The sequence below is a fragment of the Mobula hypostoma genome, chromosome 18 (genome assembly GCF_963921235.1).
Source record: "Mobula hypostoma chromosome 18, sMobHyp1.1, whole genome shotgun sequence".
Taxonomy (NCBI): Eukaryota; Metazoa; Chordata; class Chondrichthyes; order Myliobatiformes; family Myliobatidae; genus Mobula; species Mobula hypostoma.
In genome coordinates, this window is record NC_086114.1 from 25,927,322 (window position 1) to 25,942,252 (window position 14,931).

At 41.4% G+C, this 14,931-nt stretch overlaps 1 protein-coding gene across 1 annotated transcript; it reads left to right on the plus strand.

Moving 5' to 3' along the window:
* The first annotated feature begins 1,436 nt into the window (after window positions 1-1,436).
* On the plus strand, window positions 1,437-13,169 carry pcbd1 (pterin-4 alpha-carbinolamine dehydratase/dimerization cofactor of hepatocyte nuclear factor 1 alpha). The gene is made up of 4 exons (XM_063070607.1): window positions 1,437-1,653; window positions 10,723-10,854; window positions 10,958-11,038; window positions 12,855-13,169. The coding sequence occupies exons 1-4, from the start codon at window positions 1,651-1,653 to the stop codon at window positions 12,948-12,950; spliced, it is 312 nt and encodes a 103-aa protein (XP_062926677.1). The 5' UTR covers window positions 1,437-1,650; the 3' UTR covers window positions 12,951-13,169.
* The last annotated feature ends 1,762 nt before the right edge of the window (window positions 13,170-14,931 follow it).

Here is a 14,931-nt window from a genome sequence, read left to right on the forward strand (position 1 = left end):
GTTCTGCTGAGCATTGTAGGCATGCTACTCTGGCGCCCGAATGTGTGGCGAAACTTGCGGTCTGCCCCAGCTCAAACTTAAGTTGCGTTGGATATTAACTCAAACGGCACATTTCACTGTATGTTTCAATGTATGCGTGATAAATAATCTTGAATCTGAATTTGAATCCTGTTACTACATTTCAAGTACAGAGCTCCAAGTGAATGCAACATAAATCTGTTAGTCTAATACCTGGGCGCCCAGGATGAAAGATGAGGAGTGGTCACACAAACAAGAGGCAAGCTTTTCAGATGCAAAGTTAAGAAGTGACCGTCTCAGAGGATGAGAAATGTGGAACTCTTTTGCAAATAAACAGTACTACTGGAGTTAGTTTTCAGTCTGTAGGCAATGGTGATGGGTAATTAGAACCACACGGCCTTCTTACAGTGGAACAGTATCTACCTTGGGTTTCTCGCTGCAGCCTCAAGACAACCTCGATCACAATTTTCAAACTGCACTCTGTGCCACTTTTTACATGCCTCCTGCACCTAACAGTGGCCACTTCAATGTTCAATATGTTCTGCACTCAGAGATGCTCTTCTGCACCCCACTATTATAACACATGGTTATTTGAGTCACTGTCACCTTTCTGTCAGCTTGAACCAGTCAGGCCATCCTCTTCTGACCTCTCTCATTCACAAAGCATTTTCACCCACAGAACTGCACCCACTGGATTTTTTTTTCTGCTTTTCGTACCATTCACTGTAAACTCTAGACTAGAGACTGTTGTGTGTGAAAATCCCATGAGATCAGCAGTTTTTGAGATACTCAAACCACCCCATCTGGCACCAACAATCATTCCATGGCAAACAGTCACCTAGATCACATTTCTTCCCCATTCTGGTCTTTGGTCTGAACTACAACTGAAATGCATAGCCGTGTCTGCTGATTTTTATGCATTGAGTTGCTGCCACATGACTGGCTGATTAGATATTTGCATTAACAACCAGGTGTGCAGGTGTACCAAATAAAGTAGCCAGAGTGTAAAACCATTTTATCTGAAAACACAGCATTGTGCACAGTGGTTTGTACAGAAGCTTTCAGCACAGTTAAGTGAGAACTGTTTGGCGGGGGGGGGATATAACAAGTATTAAATACATACATTCAATTGAAAGGAACATAACATTGTGGACATGATAATACAGCTGTTGGATAGCGACCTGCCCTTCTCCAGCACTGCAAGGACCCAACTTTAGGTGTCCTTAAATACTGCTTAAAAGCAAAATATATTTCGCAAACAACTAGAATGCAACCATTTTAATCATAGTTGGAGTGTGTTAATACTTAATGCTGTATGTGCAATTCTTCTTCCTATGGATCGTGTATATAAATCTTTAAAGGATTTATTTATTCCCCACCCCCTCCCTGACCCTCCCTCCCTCTCCCTTTCTTTCTTTCTCTCTCCCTCCACCCTCCCTCTTCTGATTGCGTTGCTTTACCTGTTCTGCACTAATACTGGCCTTCCCAGCCGCCACCCTGCAGGTCCTGAGTTAGTGACCCGTGCTTGCAAGCGGCCGTCCGGTTGACAGCTGGGGAATTCTGAATCTGAGCTCGCTTTGAAATCCCCCGGCACAGCCCAGCGCGACCAGCTGACTCACGCTGAACTTGCAAATGGTGAGCAATTAACACTTCTCTGGTTTGGTTCGGGGGGTTTGCTGTACGGTGCCGGAGCGGAATCATTAATAGCTTTCAGATCATAAAACGTGGAACAGGCTTCAAAGCTGCAGAGAGGGAAAAAATATTACGTCGACTGGAAAACGAAATCTGAATAGAAGGCGTGCCAAATTATTCAAAGTAATATACAATCTACTTCGCTGCATGAAATTACATTAGCGTCAAACAATGCGTTTTGTTGAATTGAGTTAAGTTTTACATCAGCCGATTGTGAAAATCAATCCTAGTTGACGTCGCCTCTCTCCTTCGTTGATTTCAGTGTGATGAGTTTCAAAGCTGGGAAATACAGTTTGACGTAAATTGAATGTTTGTGCTGGAAGTGTGTGTGTGTGTGTGTGTGTGTGCGCGGATCAAAGGTTTTATCCTGGTTACAATTCTGCATGGTGCTGGGCAATGTCTCCATGCAATGGATGTAAAATGTGCTTACGCTGTTAGCTTTTTTCCTGGGTTTGTCAATTCTGCGCTGATATCGCAGCGGTTGCTATGATACTTGTTTGCTGCGAGTATAATCAGATTTGTTTTTTTTTGTTGGGGGTGGGTGAGAGGATGAGGACGTGGCGGTGTCCGCGGAGACGCGCTGAATGAAGTATTTACTTTGAGTCAATTTTTAAATAGGACGCAAATATTTACTTTCTTTGCACACACGCAATTTTGTGGAGCAGGGGTTGCAAGCAACTAATTGGATTAACACACGCTATTCTGCAGATGCTGGGAGTTTAGAGAAACACACAAAATGCTGGAGGAACTCAGCAGGTCAGGCAGCATCTGTGGAAAGGAATAGAGCGTGGACGTTTCGCGCAGAGGTGGGGTTTCTATAGATGCTACCTGACCTGCTGAATTCCTCCGGCATTTTGTGTGTGTTACTCTTAACTTCCAACATCTTCAGAATTTCTAGTGTTACTAATTGGATTAAATGCTTTTATTATTGCTGCTGGGGCAAGTAATCATTTGGGAAGATGCAAAGAAAAATGAACTGACACAGAGAAAATGCTGGAAAAACTTAGCAAGTTAGGCAGCATCTGTGGAATGAGAAACAAGAGTCAAAGTTTCAGATTCCAGGCTCTATAGCACTTTTTTTTACACAGAGCCTGGGGAATCTGTGCCTCAGGAGGGCAGAAACCCTCATGCTTCAATGAAAGAATTAGGCAATGACTCTCACTGGGAATACTGCTTGACCCATTGCATTTTCCCACTTTTAACTACAATTTCCAGCAAAAATGCTATTTTGCCTTTGTGGGTAATCTTACCCAGGTTTTCCCCAGCTGCAAGCAATGAACTGTTGGGGAAAGTGTTTCTGTAACTTATTAACACGAGAGAACAGCTACCATCTTGAATTTCTGACATCTTCCGCCTTTCTTCTCTGCCCTGAAGAAGGATCTTGGTCCGAAACGTAGACTGTTTATTCCTTTCTACAGATGCTGCCTGACCTGCTGAGTTCCTCCAGCATTTTGTGTGTGTTGCTTTGGATTTCCGGCATCTATGGAATTTCTCCCTGAATTTCCTCTTTTGAGAAACTAGCCATTTTATCTGTTGTGCTGATACAACATACAACACACTTTAAATGCATGCATCTATCTGAAAGCCTCCTAAGCACCACTATCTGCCACCAGCATTACCCTTTGGAAGCCCATTCCAGGCACCTACTGCTCTCTAAAGTTTCAACAAAAAAAAAATCTGCCCTTGGAAAAATGATTCCGTCTACTCTATATGTGCTTCTTGTAATTTTAAAAACTTCTGTCAGGCCTCCCTTCAATCTCTGTTGCTCCAGAGAGGAAAAAAAAAATCCAAGTTTGTCCAACTTCTTACACTTCATATCCTCTAATCCAGGAAGCATCCTGGTAAATCTCTTCTGAACATTTTCCAAAGCCTCCACGTTCTTCCAGAAATGCAAGGGCGGCCTCACCAGGGTGTTATGTAGCTGTAACATAACTTCTTGACTTAAACTCAATGCCTTGACCAATGAAGACAAGTATATGATACGCCCTATTGACCTGCAGGTTCCCAGCTCTGGTTGCATACCTGCTGTTTGTTCCTTGACCTCAGTTCCATCCACACTCTGACTCAATATGGCCTGCAGGAGCAACACCTTGTACTCTGCCTGGGTGGCCTCCAACCTGACGGCAATGAACATAGGTTTCTCTAATTTATGGGATTTTCTCCTGTTACGTACCCCGTAACTGGGTTGCCAAACCAGCAGAAATGGATCACCCAGTTGGAGTCTGGATTACTAGAACTAAGAAAGTTTTATTAAAGAAACAAGCAACACAGTACTCTAATCAAAAGGATAATAAATGCAACAGTTCAGCAATGATAAACACACATGTACACAGAATTAAGATAACAGGATCAATCAAGCTCTATCGTTGTCTAGGGGTAAATGACCAGTTTCAAAGTGACGCAAAGTTCAGTTCAATTTAGTTCAGTTCAGTTCGCAGTAATCGCTGCTGTGGGAGATGGACAGTGGGGGGGAAGGAGAGAGAGATCAAAACGAATGAATATTCAAACGGCTTCCACACAGACCTTCGCAGTCAGCTTTCGGGCGAGCCCTTTGTGATGTCATCTGAGGTCACCGACCGTGACCCCTCCGTTTCCAGATACGATCGTTTCTCTGCAGTGAACCTGGCACCCAGGCAAGGGTGGACACACACCAGGTTCCCGCCGATGGTGCCTTTCCATCCTGTGCATCTATGGCTTGTCCCGCGACCAGCCGTCCAAAATTTCCCACCGACTTGTGGGAGACGCACCGCTTCCAGGGTCTCGTTACCTCGGGGTGTCGTGTGTGTCCGCCTTAGCGAACCTGTCCCTTTTTATCCCCCTGCTGGGGTATCGCCTGTCCATCACTTCAAACAGGTCAGGGTTCAAAGGGGGAGCCGATCTTGGCAGCTCTCCTTCCGTTAAACTCTCCCGTCCCTTCATTAACATCTCCAAATGCTGCTCCATTGTTTTCCTTATCTCTCTCTCTCCTGAAGACAGGTGGCAGACCAACTGCTGATCCCACTGGTGCCAGCACAGGACAGCTAACATCTTAATCTATGTGTATTCTCGTCACACTCCCCTTCCCCTTTTTCTCTTTCTCAATTCTCCATTCTGGCTCCCCTCTTGCCCCTTGTCTTCTCCTCATTGCCCATCACCTCTTTCTGGTGCCTTTCCTCTTTCTCCCATTGTCCCATTTTGTAAAATCCCTCTCAGAAATCATTGATATTGCTTTATTTTTTTAATCACATTTAATTAGCTACAATTTGATACTGCTACTTTGGCACCACTCCGCAATCTCTTGTGAACCACTGTAAAGGATTTTAGCCTCCAGCATCCGACAAGAATCATTCCTTTGTGCTCATCCCTTTCAGTAAGATAGATAGAGCAATTTTAAATGTTGACCTTTCAAAGTCCAGGCCATGAAAATTGTAGTTGGCACTGTGTAACAAACATCCAGAAGATGCAGTATGCTAATGACCAGATACTGGGTACGTTAGCTGAGGAATAAATAAGCCCTCACTCCAAGAACAGGGAATTATTCATGGTGTCTTGGCCATGTTCATTTCTAGAGTCATGTGACCACCTTAATGTATCAGAAGAAAGTGGCATTCAGTTTCTGATCCCCTCCTCTATAAAATACAATATTGCAGTATGTAACACAATATAAACTCATGCTCTCCCCACATCCATTTTAAAGTCTCTTCTCAATTATGTGCAGGTTTCCCCCGCCATCCGAAGGTAGAGCGTTCCTATGAAACGGTTCGTAAGCCGAAATGTCGTAAAGCGAAGTAAAGCAATTACCATTTATTTATATGGGAAAATTTTGTGAGCGTTTGTAGACCCAAAAATAACCTACCAAATCATGCAAAATAACACATAAAACCTAAAATAACAGTAACATATAGTAAAAGCAGGAATGATATGATAAATATACAGCCTATATAAAGTAGAAATACTTCTCTACAACGATTGCCTGCACAGATCTCCGTAGCGAAAATCTCACACAAGCGCCGTCAGCAGAAAATCTCACGCAAATGCTGTTGGCAAAAACACGGCGCAAGTGCTCTCCGGTAACCTTTAAGCTATGAAGCTGCCAAATCATACCAAATAACACATAAAAATACATGGCCTATATAAAGTAGAAATAATGTATGTACAGTGTAATATCACTTACTGAAATCGGGAAGACAGCGTCAAGCACACTGATGATGGTGTGTTAGGCTGAGTCGTTGCAGTTTGGGTGGTGCAGTGGCTCCCACCCTCCAGGCCGCTGAACGATACATTGCCGCGAAGCATGCAGGGGTCCAGCAGTAGCCAGGAGGCACACCGCATCTTGAAAAAAGCTGAAACAAACATGCTAATTAATTAGGTGCCACCCGGCACGTAATTCTCGGCCCAGATCAGTGCCGATTTCCGATTGCGTCGTCTCTGATCTGGGCCGACAATTACGTGTCGGCGGCACCTAATTAATTAGCATGTTTATTTCGGCTTTTTTCTTAAAGATGTGCTGTGTGCCTCCCGGCTACCGTTGCATTCTCCGCAAATCAGTATCTGTCCATGGCCTGGGGGTTGGGGTGGTGGGACACTGGGGTGTCATCTCATCATCGTCTGTTTCCATTAGAGCAGGCAGCTCATCTTCTTCTATCTCTGCCCGCCTCGATGTCAAAGGTTGAGGTTCGCCGTCTGCTGTGGCTGTTGTGGAAGGCTTGCTTGACTGCTGAGCCTCGCGCATTTTTCTATCATACAGTTCTTTGTAAGGACTCAAACCATCCTGCAAATATCCCCTAAACTGACATACCCTTTCAAAATTAAAGTCGTACTTTATCATTACTCATTCGGTTTCGATTGTTATCCTTTTTTCTTCCAATTGCATCAGCTCTTCATCTGTCAGTTCTTGGTCATGGGATGCCAAAACCTCTTCAACATCATCTTCGTCAACTTCCACAAGCAAAACTCACATTGTCCGTACTTCGTTCACCATGATCAAAACGCTTAATTATGTCTAGTTTTACGCTAAGTGTAACACCCTTACGAGCTCTTTCAGGCTTTTCCGATACCTTAGAACTCATCTTGCAAACGGCTGCTCACAGGCACGTGTTTGAGCAATGCCGGTGAGAATCCGGGGAGAACGGCTGCTCGGGGCACGTGCTGCTTTTTATCGCACGCTTTTTTTTTGTACCAGTGAAAACACCTTCTGAAAGCGATAACAGGGTACTAATGTAGGTCTTTCATAACAGTGAGGTTTCGTAAAGCGAATGTTCGAAAAGCGGGGACACCTGTAACAACTTTCACTGGTTACTGAAGTCAGCACATTCAGTGAGTGAAGGTCTGCTTCATTAAGAAATTAATCAGATTTTTCCTTGTCTCTTTATAACCAAAATGATCGATTGATACTGGATCATGTGGGGATTAATCAAACCTTTTGTGATTTTTATTCTTCTTTATATCAATCAGAGTCTCCTCGAGATTCTAAATATATGAATGATTTTTTAGATAAGTTAGACTTCCCTCAGATTTCACAGGATATGTCTTCTATATTAGATACTTCCATTACTATGGATGAGATTAAGAATGTTATTTTTTCTATGAATTTGGGGAAAGCTCCTGGCCCGGATGGGTTTACCATTGAATTTTATAAATGTTTTGCTTCTTTATTGATCCCTTGGCTCTGTAGGGTTTTTGAGGCTTCTCTGAAACTTGGTAAACTTCCTGAATCTTTTAATAGAGCGTCAATCTCTTTAATACTAAAGAAGGATAAAGACCCTGCTCAATGTGCATCTTATAGACCAATATCTTTATTAAATGTTGATTCTAAAGTTTTTTCTAAGTTATTAGCAAATAGACTAGAAAAAGTACTTCCTTCTATTATTTCGGAAGACCAAACGGGTTTTATTAAAGGTCGTTACTCTTTTTATAATATTCGTACATTGTTGAATATCGTTTATACTCCCTCACAAAATGTTCCTGAGTGTGTTATTTCTTTAGACGCCGAGAAAGCTTTTGATAGAGTAGAATGGCCTTATTTATTTAAGGTGCTTGAAATGTTTAATTTTAGCTTGAAATTTATATCCTGGATTAAACTGTTATATCATTCCCCTGTAGCCTCGGTCCGTACTAACTCTTTAAACTCACCTTTTTTCCTCTCTTTTGAGGTACTCGACAAGGCTGTCCTCTTAGTCCCCTATTATTTGATATTGCATTAGAACCTCTTGCAATTCCCATTCGAGAATCTTCAAATATTACTGGGATAACTCGGGGATTAAAGTCCCATAAATTATCACTTTATGCTGATGATTTACTTTTATATATTTCTAATCCTGAGAAATCCATTCCTGCTGTTTTAGAGTTATTAGCACAATTTGGTTTTTTTTCAGGTTATAAATTAAATCTTAGTAAGAGTGAACTCTTTCCGATTAATAAACATCTTCCCTTATATTATAAATTTCCATTTAAATTGATTGATAACTATTTTTCTTATCTTGGGATTAAAATTACTTGTAAATATAAAGATTTATTTAAGATTAACTTTTTACCATTAATAGGCCATATTACTCAACTTTCATCTAAATGGTTTCCCTTATATTTAACTTTGATTGGTCGTATTAATGCAGTTAAGATGTTTTTTTTGCCAAAATTTTTATATGTGTTTCAGGCATTACCAATTTTTGTTCCAAAATCTTTCTTTGATAAAGTTGATTCTAAAATTTCTCCATTTATTTGGCAGAATAAGAATCCGAGACTGGGTAAAATACATTTACAGAAAGCTAAGAGAGATGGAGGTTTAGCATTACCTAACTTTAGATTCTATTATTGGGCTATTAATATTCGACATATGAAATTTTGGTTACTTGATCAGGATATACTATGTATTCCTAAATGGGTAGCATTGGAACTACAATCTGTTCGGGGTTATACACTTGGCTCTATTTTAGGCTCCTCTCTCCCTTTTGATTCGAAACGCCTTAAGCAGGTGTCTAACCCGATAGTTAAATATGCTTTGCGCATTTGGTTTCAATTCAGAAAATTTTTTGATCTTAATCAATTCGGGTTAGCGATTCCTATTTTAGGTAACATATTTTTTCCTCCCTCTTTTACGGATCGCGCTTTTCAAACTTGGAAGACTAAGGGTATTTTACGGTTTTTGGATTTATTTTTAGATGGTTCCCTTATGTCTTTTGAACAATTATCTAATAAATATAACTTATCAAGAATACATTTTTTTAGATATCTACAAGTTAGAAATTTCCTAAGTACTATATTTTCTTCCTTTCCAATGCTTCCTCCTACGTATATTTTAGATTCGATAATTAACCTCAATCCATGTCAGAAAGGTGCATCGGCTATGATTTATAATATTATTATGAAACTTAGGAAAGCTCCATTTGATAAGATTAGGGTAGATTGGGAACAGGAATTGGGGCTTACCATTTCTGTGGATGATTGGGGGCAGATTTTACAATTAGTTAATACTTCCTCTATTTGTGCTAAACATTCCCTAATTCAATTTAAAGTGGTTCATAGAGCACATATGTCCAAAGATAAGTTAGCGCGTTTTTACTCGCATATTAATCCTTTTTGTGATAGATGTTCGGGGCAGATAGCCTCTTTAACTCATATGTTTTGGTCTTGCCCTACTTTGGAAACTTTTTGGAGAGATATTTTTAATATTATTTCTAAGGTATTAAATATAGATATCTCTCCTCACCCTATTACTGCTATCTTTGGACTACCTAAAATTTCTAGTAATCTTTCCCCTTTAGCCCGTAGAATGATTGCATTTCTTACTTTAATGGCGAAAAGATGTATTTTACAACATTGGAAAGAGCTTAATGCTCCAACTACCTTTTTTTGGTTCTCTCAGACGATTTTATGTTTGAATTTGGAGAAAATTAGAAGTAACCTTTATGATTCTTCATTTAAATTTGAACAGATTTGGGGACCTTTTATTCGATATTTTCATTTAATTAATATATACCCTTCTTGGTTTTTTTTCTCACTGTTTTTAATGGAGGTCGGGATTGAGGACGTGATTTTAAGTTTAACTCTGTTTGGTTTCAAGTTAGCCCATTGCTTTGCTTTGCTTTTAGTTAGTTGCACGGTGGGTTTTTTTTGGGGGGGGGGTTTTCTTTTTTTCTATTGATATATATATAAAATTTAGTATACTATTATGTTATCTTGGTTTCTTATGTTTAAATTACATTGTTTGTAGTATTTTTTTTGGTATTGATACCTTCTGGAATTTTATTATATTTTAACATTGTATTAATGTTTATATGGCTTACCTTTTTGTATACTTATTCAATAAAAAGATTTAAAAAGAAAGATTTTTCCTTGTCTCTTTAACACTTAAACATAGACCCCACAACATGTATGGCTGGGAAGGGATCTGTTTGGTCTCTTTTACAAACTTGGGACAACCCAGAAATTCCTTCCAGCCAGTGAAACACAACAGGTTTGGTCACTGCTGCGAGTCGGCGGTTGGGAACTGCAAGATCCCACAAGTACCAATGAACTAAATGCCAAACTGAATGAGTTTCGACGTCGTCTGGACAATGAATATGGGTCAGGACACCAGGCTGACCCTGGGGTTTAACCTGTGTAAGCAATGGTTTTACTCGCAGTTGTTAGACCTCTTCCCACCCTACTGCCACCCAGCACACATGTACATTTTGTCTAAAAGCTACGCCACACTTACAGACATGCTCTCAACTGGCACTAGTCACGTTTCATCTTTTATTGCTGCTGTTTCACATATTTATATGACTGCTTAGTTTATTACATTAGTGCCAGTAACATCATACTGGCTTACATAAATATGCACCTCACACTTGATGTCAACCTGCCAGTGTTCAGGCTATGCCATTCAGGGATTTGTGCTAATATTATTTTGAGACTGTATGTGCTGGATTGTAACTATATGTAAAGTTTTGTACCTTGGCCCCAGAGGAACTATGTTTCGTTTAGCCGTATACTGGTATATGGTGGGATAACAATAAACTTGAGCTGATCTGATTGCTGCTTTTTGTTTTCTAGGCAGGAAAGGCACACAGACTGAATCCTGATCAACGTGAGCAGCTGCTGCCCAATCTCAGAGCTGTGGGGTGGGCTGAAGTAGAGGGCAGAGATGCAATTTATAAGGAGTTTGTCTTTAAAAACTTTAACCAGGTGACAATTTATCAGTGGCTGAATGCACAGTAATATAATGCAGAATGTGAACATACCGGGTTTGCAACAAGCCTCCAGTTAAATGTTTATTTTTTTAATGAAGGCTTTTGGTTTCATGACGAGAGTGGCGCTGCAAGCAGAGAAAATGGATCATCACCCTGAATGGTTCAACGTCTATAATAAGGTAGAGATTTCCTGAAAGCCTTTTGCATTTTTAGAAGTCACGACTAAACACTTTACCGTTGCTGAAACAAAGGGTCAATGCCATTTGCCGGAGGGTGGTGAATCCGTGGAATTTGTTGCCACGGGCAGCTGCAGAGGCCAAGTCTTTGGTTATGTTTAAGGCAGAAGTTGATAAATTCTTGATTAGTCAGAGCCACGAAGGGATACGGGGAGAAGGCAGGAGATTGATGCTGAGACAGAAAATAGATCAGCCATGATGAAATGGTGGAGCAGACTCGAAGGGCCAAACGGACTAATTCTGCGCCGATATTTTACGGTCTTATGAATCTCATGGGCTTGCAAACCCTTATAAACAGCAATGTGACAATGACCAGGATTCATTTGAAAGGGCCAAAAGCGCGAAACAGATCAGGTGGGGAGAGAAACTTTCACTTTGATGACTTTTTATTTGTGAGAAATGAGAAAACATTCTCCCCCTCCCCCCCCCGCAGAAAAGTGATGCAAGGAAGAGGAGAGTGGAGAGGAAGAAATCTGTGTAAAGGACAGAGAGACCAGATGAGATGATGTTGAGAGAGTGTGGTGAAAGAAGCTGGAGATGTGAATGAAGGAGAGAAGACAAAAAAAATTAAGCTGGAACTGAGAGATTTTGAAATAAGAGAATTATGGAAATACTTATGTCAGATAGCATAGTTATAAAGCGAAAAATAGAGTTAATGTTACTTGATGACCTTGCATTGTAACTAACATGAACAGGAAAGGTTGATTATCTGGAAATTGTTGCATTTACTGTCTAGACCAGAGGGCTGCATTTGCCAAGATTGAAGATGAAATAATATTCCTTGAGTTTACATTTGGCTTCGAAGAAACAGTGTGGAGGCAGCCAGATGATAAATTAAAATGGCATCCCATTCCCAACTGGCTCCTTGGCTTCTTACATTGTTTCAACACAAGCTGAAGAACCAGGATATGCAATCTTTTGCTTTTCTATTATTGTTGTAATGATGGCTGTGTGTGTGTGTGTGTGTGTGTGTTCGTTCATTCGTGACGGGGCAATGGTGGTAGAATCAATGTTGACCCAGGACACCTCTGGTGCTTCACGGGCGAGCAAACAATGCTTCACTCTCACACGTCATGCAGAACATAGCAGCCCTGACAGTGAGACATTCCCTTAGTCCTGCACTGGTGGCAAAAGAGATTTTGTCTAGATTGGGATCCAAGCCCACAACCTTCTGACTCCAGACAACTGAGCAATCCCCTGCACCACAGCCACCTCTAAACATCACTCTGTGTTTGGGTTTCCTCTCGTGTCTCAAAGATGAGTAGGTTTATGAGTTAACTGGCTGCTGTGAATTGCCTCTGGAATGTAGGTGAGTTGGTAATAGTTGATGAGAATATGGAGAAAATAACCAAAAAAAAGGCCAATGGAGAAGTGGTGAGTGGTGTAAAATGATTGCTTGATAGTCAGTATGGACTTGATGGGCCAAAGGGCCCAGTTCCCTCACCATTTCTCTATTGTTACATCAATAAATCTACACAAATGTCACGTAGTTTTTGTAGGGCATGTCATTTTCATGAGAGTAGACATAATGACACAAATACTGGTGTAAAAGTGGCAGGAGCAACCAAGTCACATCAGATAGAACCAATCCAGTGTGCCATCAGGCATGTGACAATTCATGCTGAGTCCAATTTTCCCTAGTACAGACTTACACAATTTAAAAAGGTAACCCGGGTTTTCATTTCACACCTGCCATGTGGAACACTGTCGGGAAACCAAAGGAAGACAACCGTATCACTAGAACCCTGTTTCTTTGCAGGTCCACATAACTCTAAGCACACACGAGTGTGGCGGGCTCTCTGAGCGAGACATTAAACTGGCTACCTTCATGGAAGAATCCACCGTTGGTCAGTGACATCCAAGGACAGCACCAGTTGATGGTACAAAAACGACCAGTGGCTGAGGTGGGACCTAGCTCAATACAGACATCAGCATATGTTAAAAGTGCGTGTTCATCACCCATTAAGAGTCAAGCTGTATTCAAATATGACTGAATAGTACGTCACTTGTAGCAGTATTAGTATACTACATGAGGAAATGTGCCTTCTATCAATAAAATTAATGGTTTCATTCATGCAAGGGATTATACTTGGAATGCAAACATATAAACTTCAAAACAGACTTGATACAACAATTCAGAGATTACAGTGTTTCACATGCAGAATGAGATTATAAAATTAAAACACAAAATAATCTGCAGATTCTGGGGTCAAAGCAACACTCACAACACGCTGGAGGAACTCAGCAGGTCGGGCAGCATGGCCTCCTCTACTGCCATGACGAGGCTAAACTCAGGTTGGAGGAGCAACACCTCATATACCGTCTAGGTAGTCTCCAGCCCCTTGGTATGAACATAGAATTCTCCAACTTCCGGTAATTCCCTTCCCCTACCCCTATGTCACTCTGCCCCCTCCCCCAGATGCCTACCACCTCCCTCATGGTTCTGTCTCCTTCTACTACCCATTGTGCTCTCTCCTATTCTTTCTTCACCTTTCCTGCCTATCACCTCCTTGCTTCCCCTCCGCCACCCCTTTATCTTTTCCCTTACTGGTTTTTCAGCTGGAACCTACCAGCCTTCTCCTTCCCACCCTCCCCCCACCTTCTTTATAGGGCCTCTGCCCCTTCCCCCTACAGTCCTGACGAAGGGTTCTGGCCCAAAACATCGACTGATCGTTTCCACGGATGCTGCCCAACCTGCTGAGTTCCTCCAGCCTGTTGTGAGTGAGATTATAAAATCCCCTTGAGATGTGCACCATTCTGTTATTCCCTGTGCCAGGAAAATGGCAGCCACTGGTCCCAGCTCTGGTCAATTGATCTTTATGGCAAAGGTTTAAGATGATGTACTGATGAACTTAGTCCTACAACAGGGAAACAGGCAATTTTGCCCTCAGATGATTCCTAAGAACAACCAAATGGATACAGGCCCTTTGGCCTAACCAGTGCATGTCATTGGGTACCCAATCCCGTTTTTCATCAGCCTTAGTATTTAAACTAAGTTTTCAATATAGAGTGAGAACCTCTTTTCCATCATTTCAGTTGTGCCATGTGTGGGAAAAAGATCGTTCTGAAAAAGCTCCCATACTTTTCCTTTAAACCAATGCTTCTTAGTTGTAGACACCTCTGCTAAAGGAAAACATTTCACACCATCTTCCCTATCGATGTCACTGATAACTTTGACATCAATTAAGTGCCCCTCAGCCTTCTGTACTCCAAAGAAAGCAAACCTAGCCTATCCACAGTTCTTGTGGCAGAAATGTCCAACCCCAGACAGCGTACTGGTGAATCTCCATTGCATTCCCCTCCTGTGCAATCACATCCTTCCTACAATGTGACCTAAGAGCCTTAAACATTGAGGGATTGTACTCCATACACTGACTGACTGATCTTTGATGGCAGATTGAACACTTAGCATAGCAGTTCGTGAGATACTATTACAGCTTGGAGCTTTCCGGTGTTCAATACCGGCATCATTCTGTACGTCCTCCACATGGAATGCATAGGTTTTTCCCTGGTACTTCATACCGGGTAAGTTAATTGGCCATTGTAAATTGTCCTGTGATTAGGTTAGCGTTAATTCGGGTTGTGGGGTTGCTGGGGCAGCGTGGCTTGAAAGACCTGAAGGGCTTACTCTGTGCTGTATAAAATTACTTTTCCAGGACCATGATCCCAAACAATGCAACTTCAAAACCTGTTAGCATCCCTCTTTCCCAAGCACATCCAACTCTATAATCTCCAGTGTCTCAGCTCACAAAGAACTGGTTGTCGGTTGAAATCCCAGTGAGGAAAATTGAAGCATACATCAAGTTCACGATGGGATGAGCTCACAAACATCAGTG

Coding starts and splice junctions, on each gene's coding strand:
- pcbd1 (XM_063070607.1), top strand. Junction 10,855..10,957: donor TCTTTAAAAACTTTAACCAG/GTGACAATTTAT, acceptor TTTTTAATGAAG/GCTTTTGGTTTCATGACGAG. Junction 11,039..12,854: donor GGTTCAACGTCTATAATAAG/GTAGAGATTTCC, acceptor GTTTCTTTGCAG/GTCCACATAACTCTAAGCAC.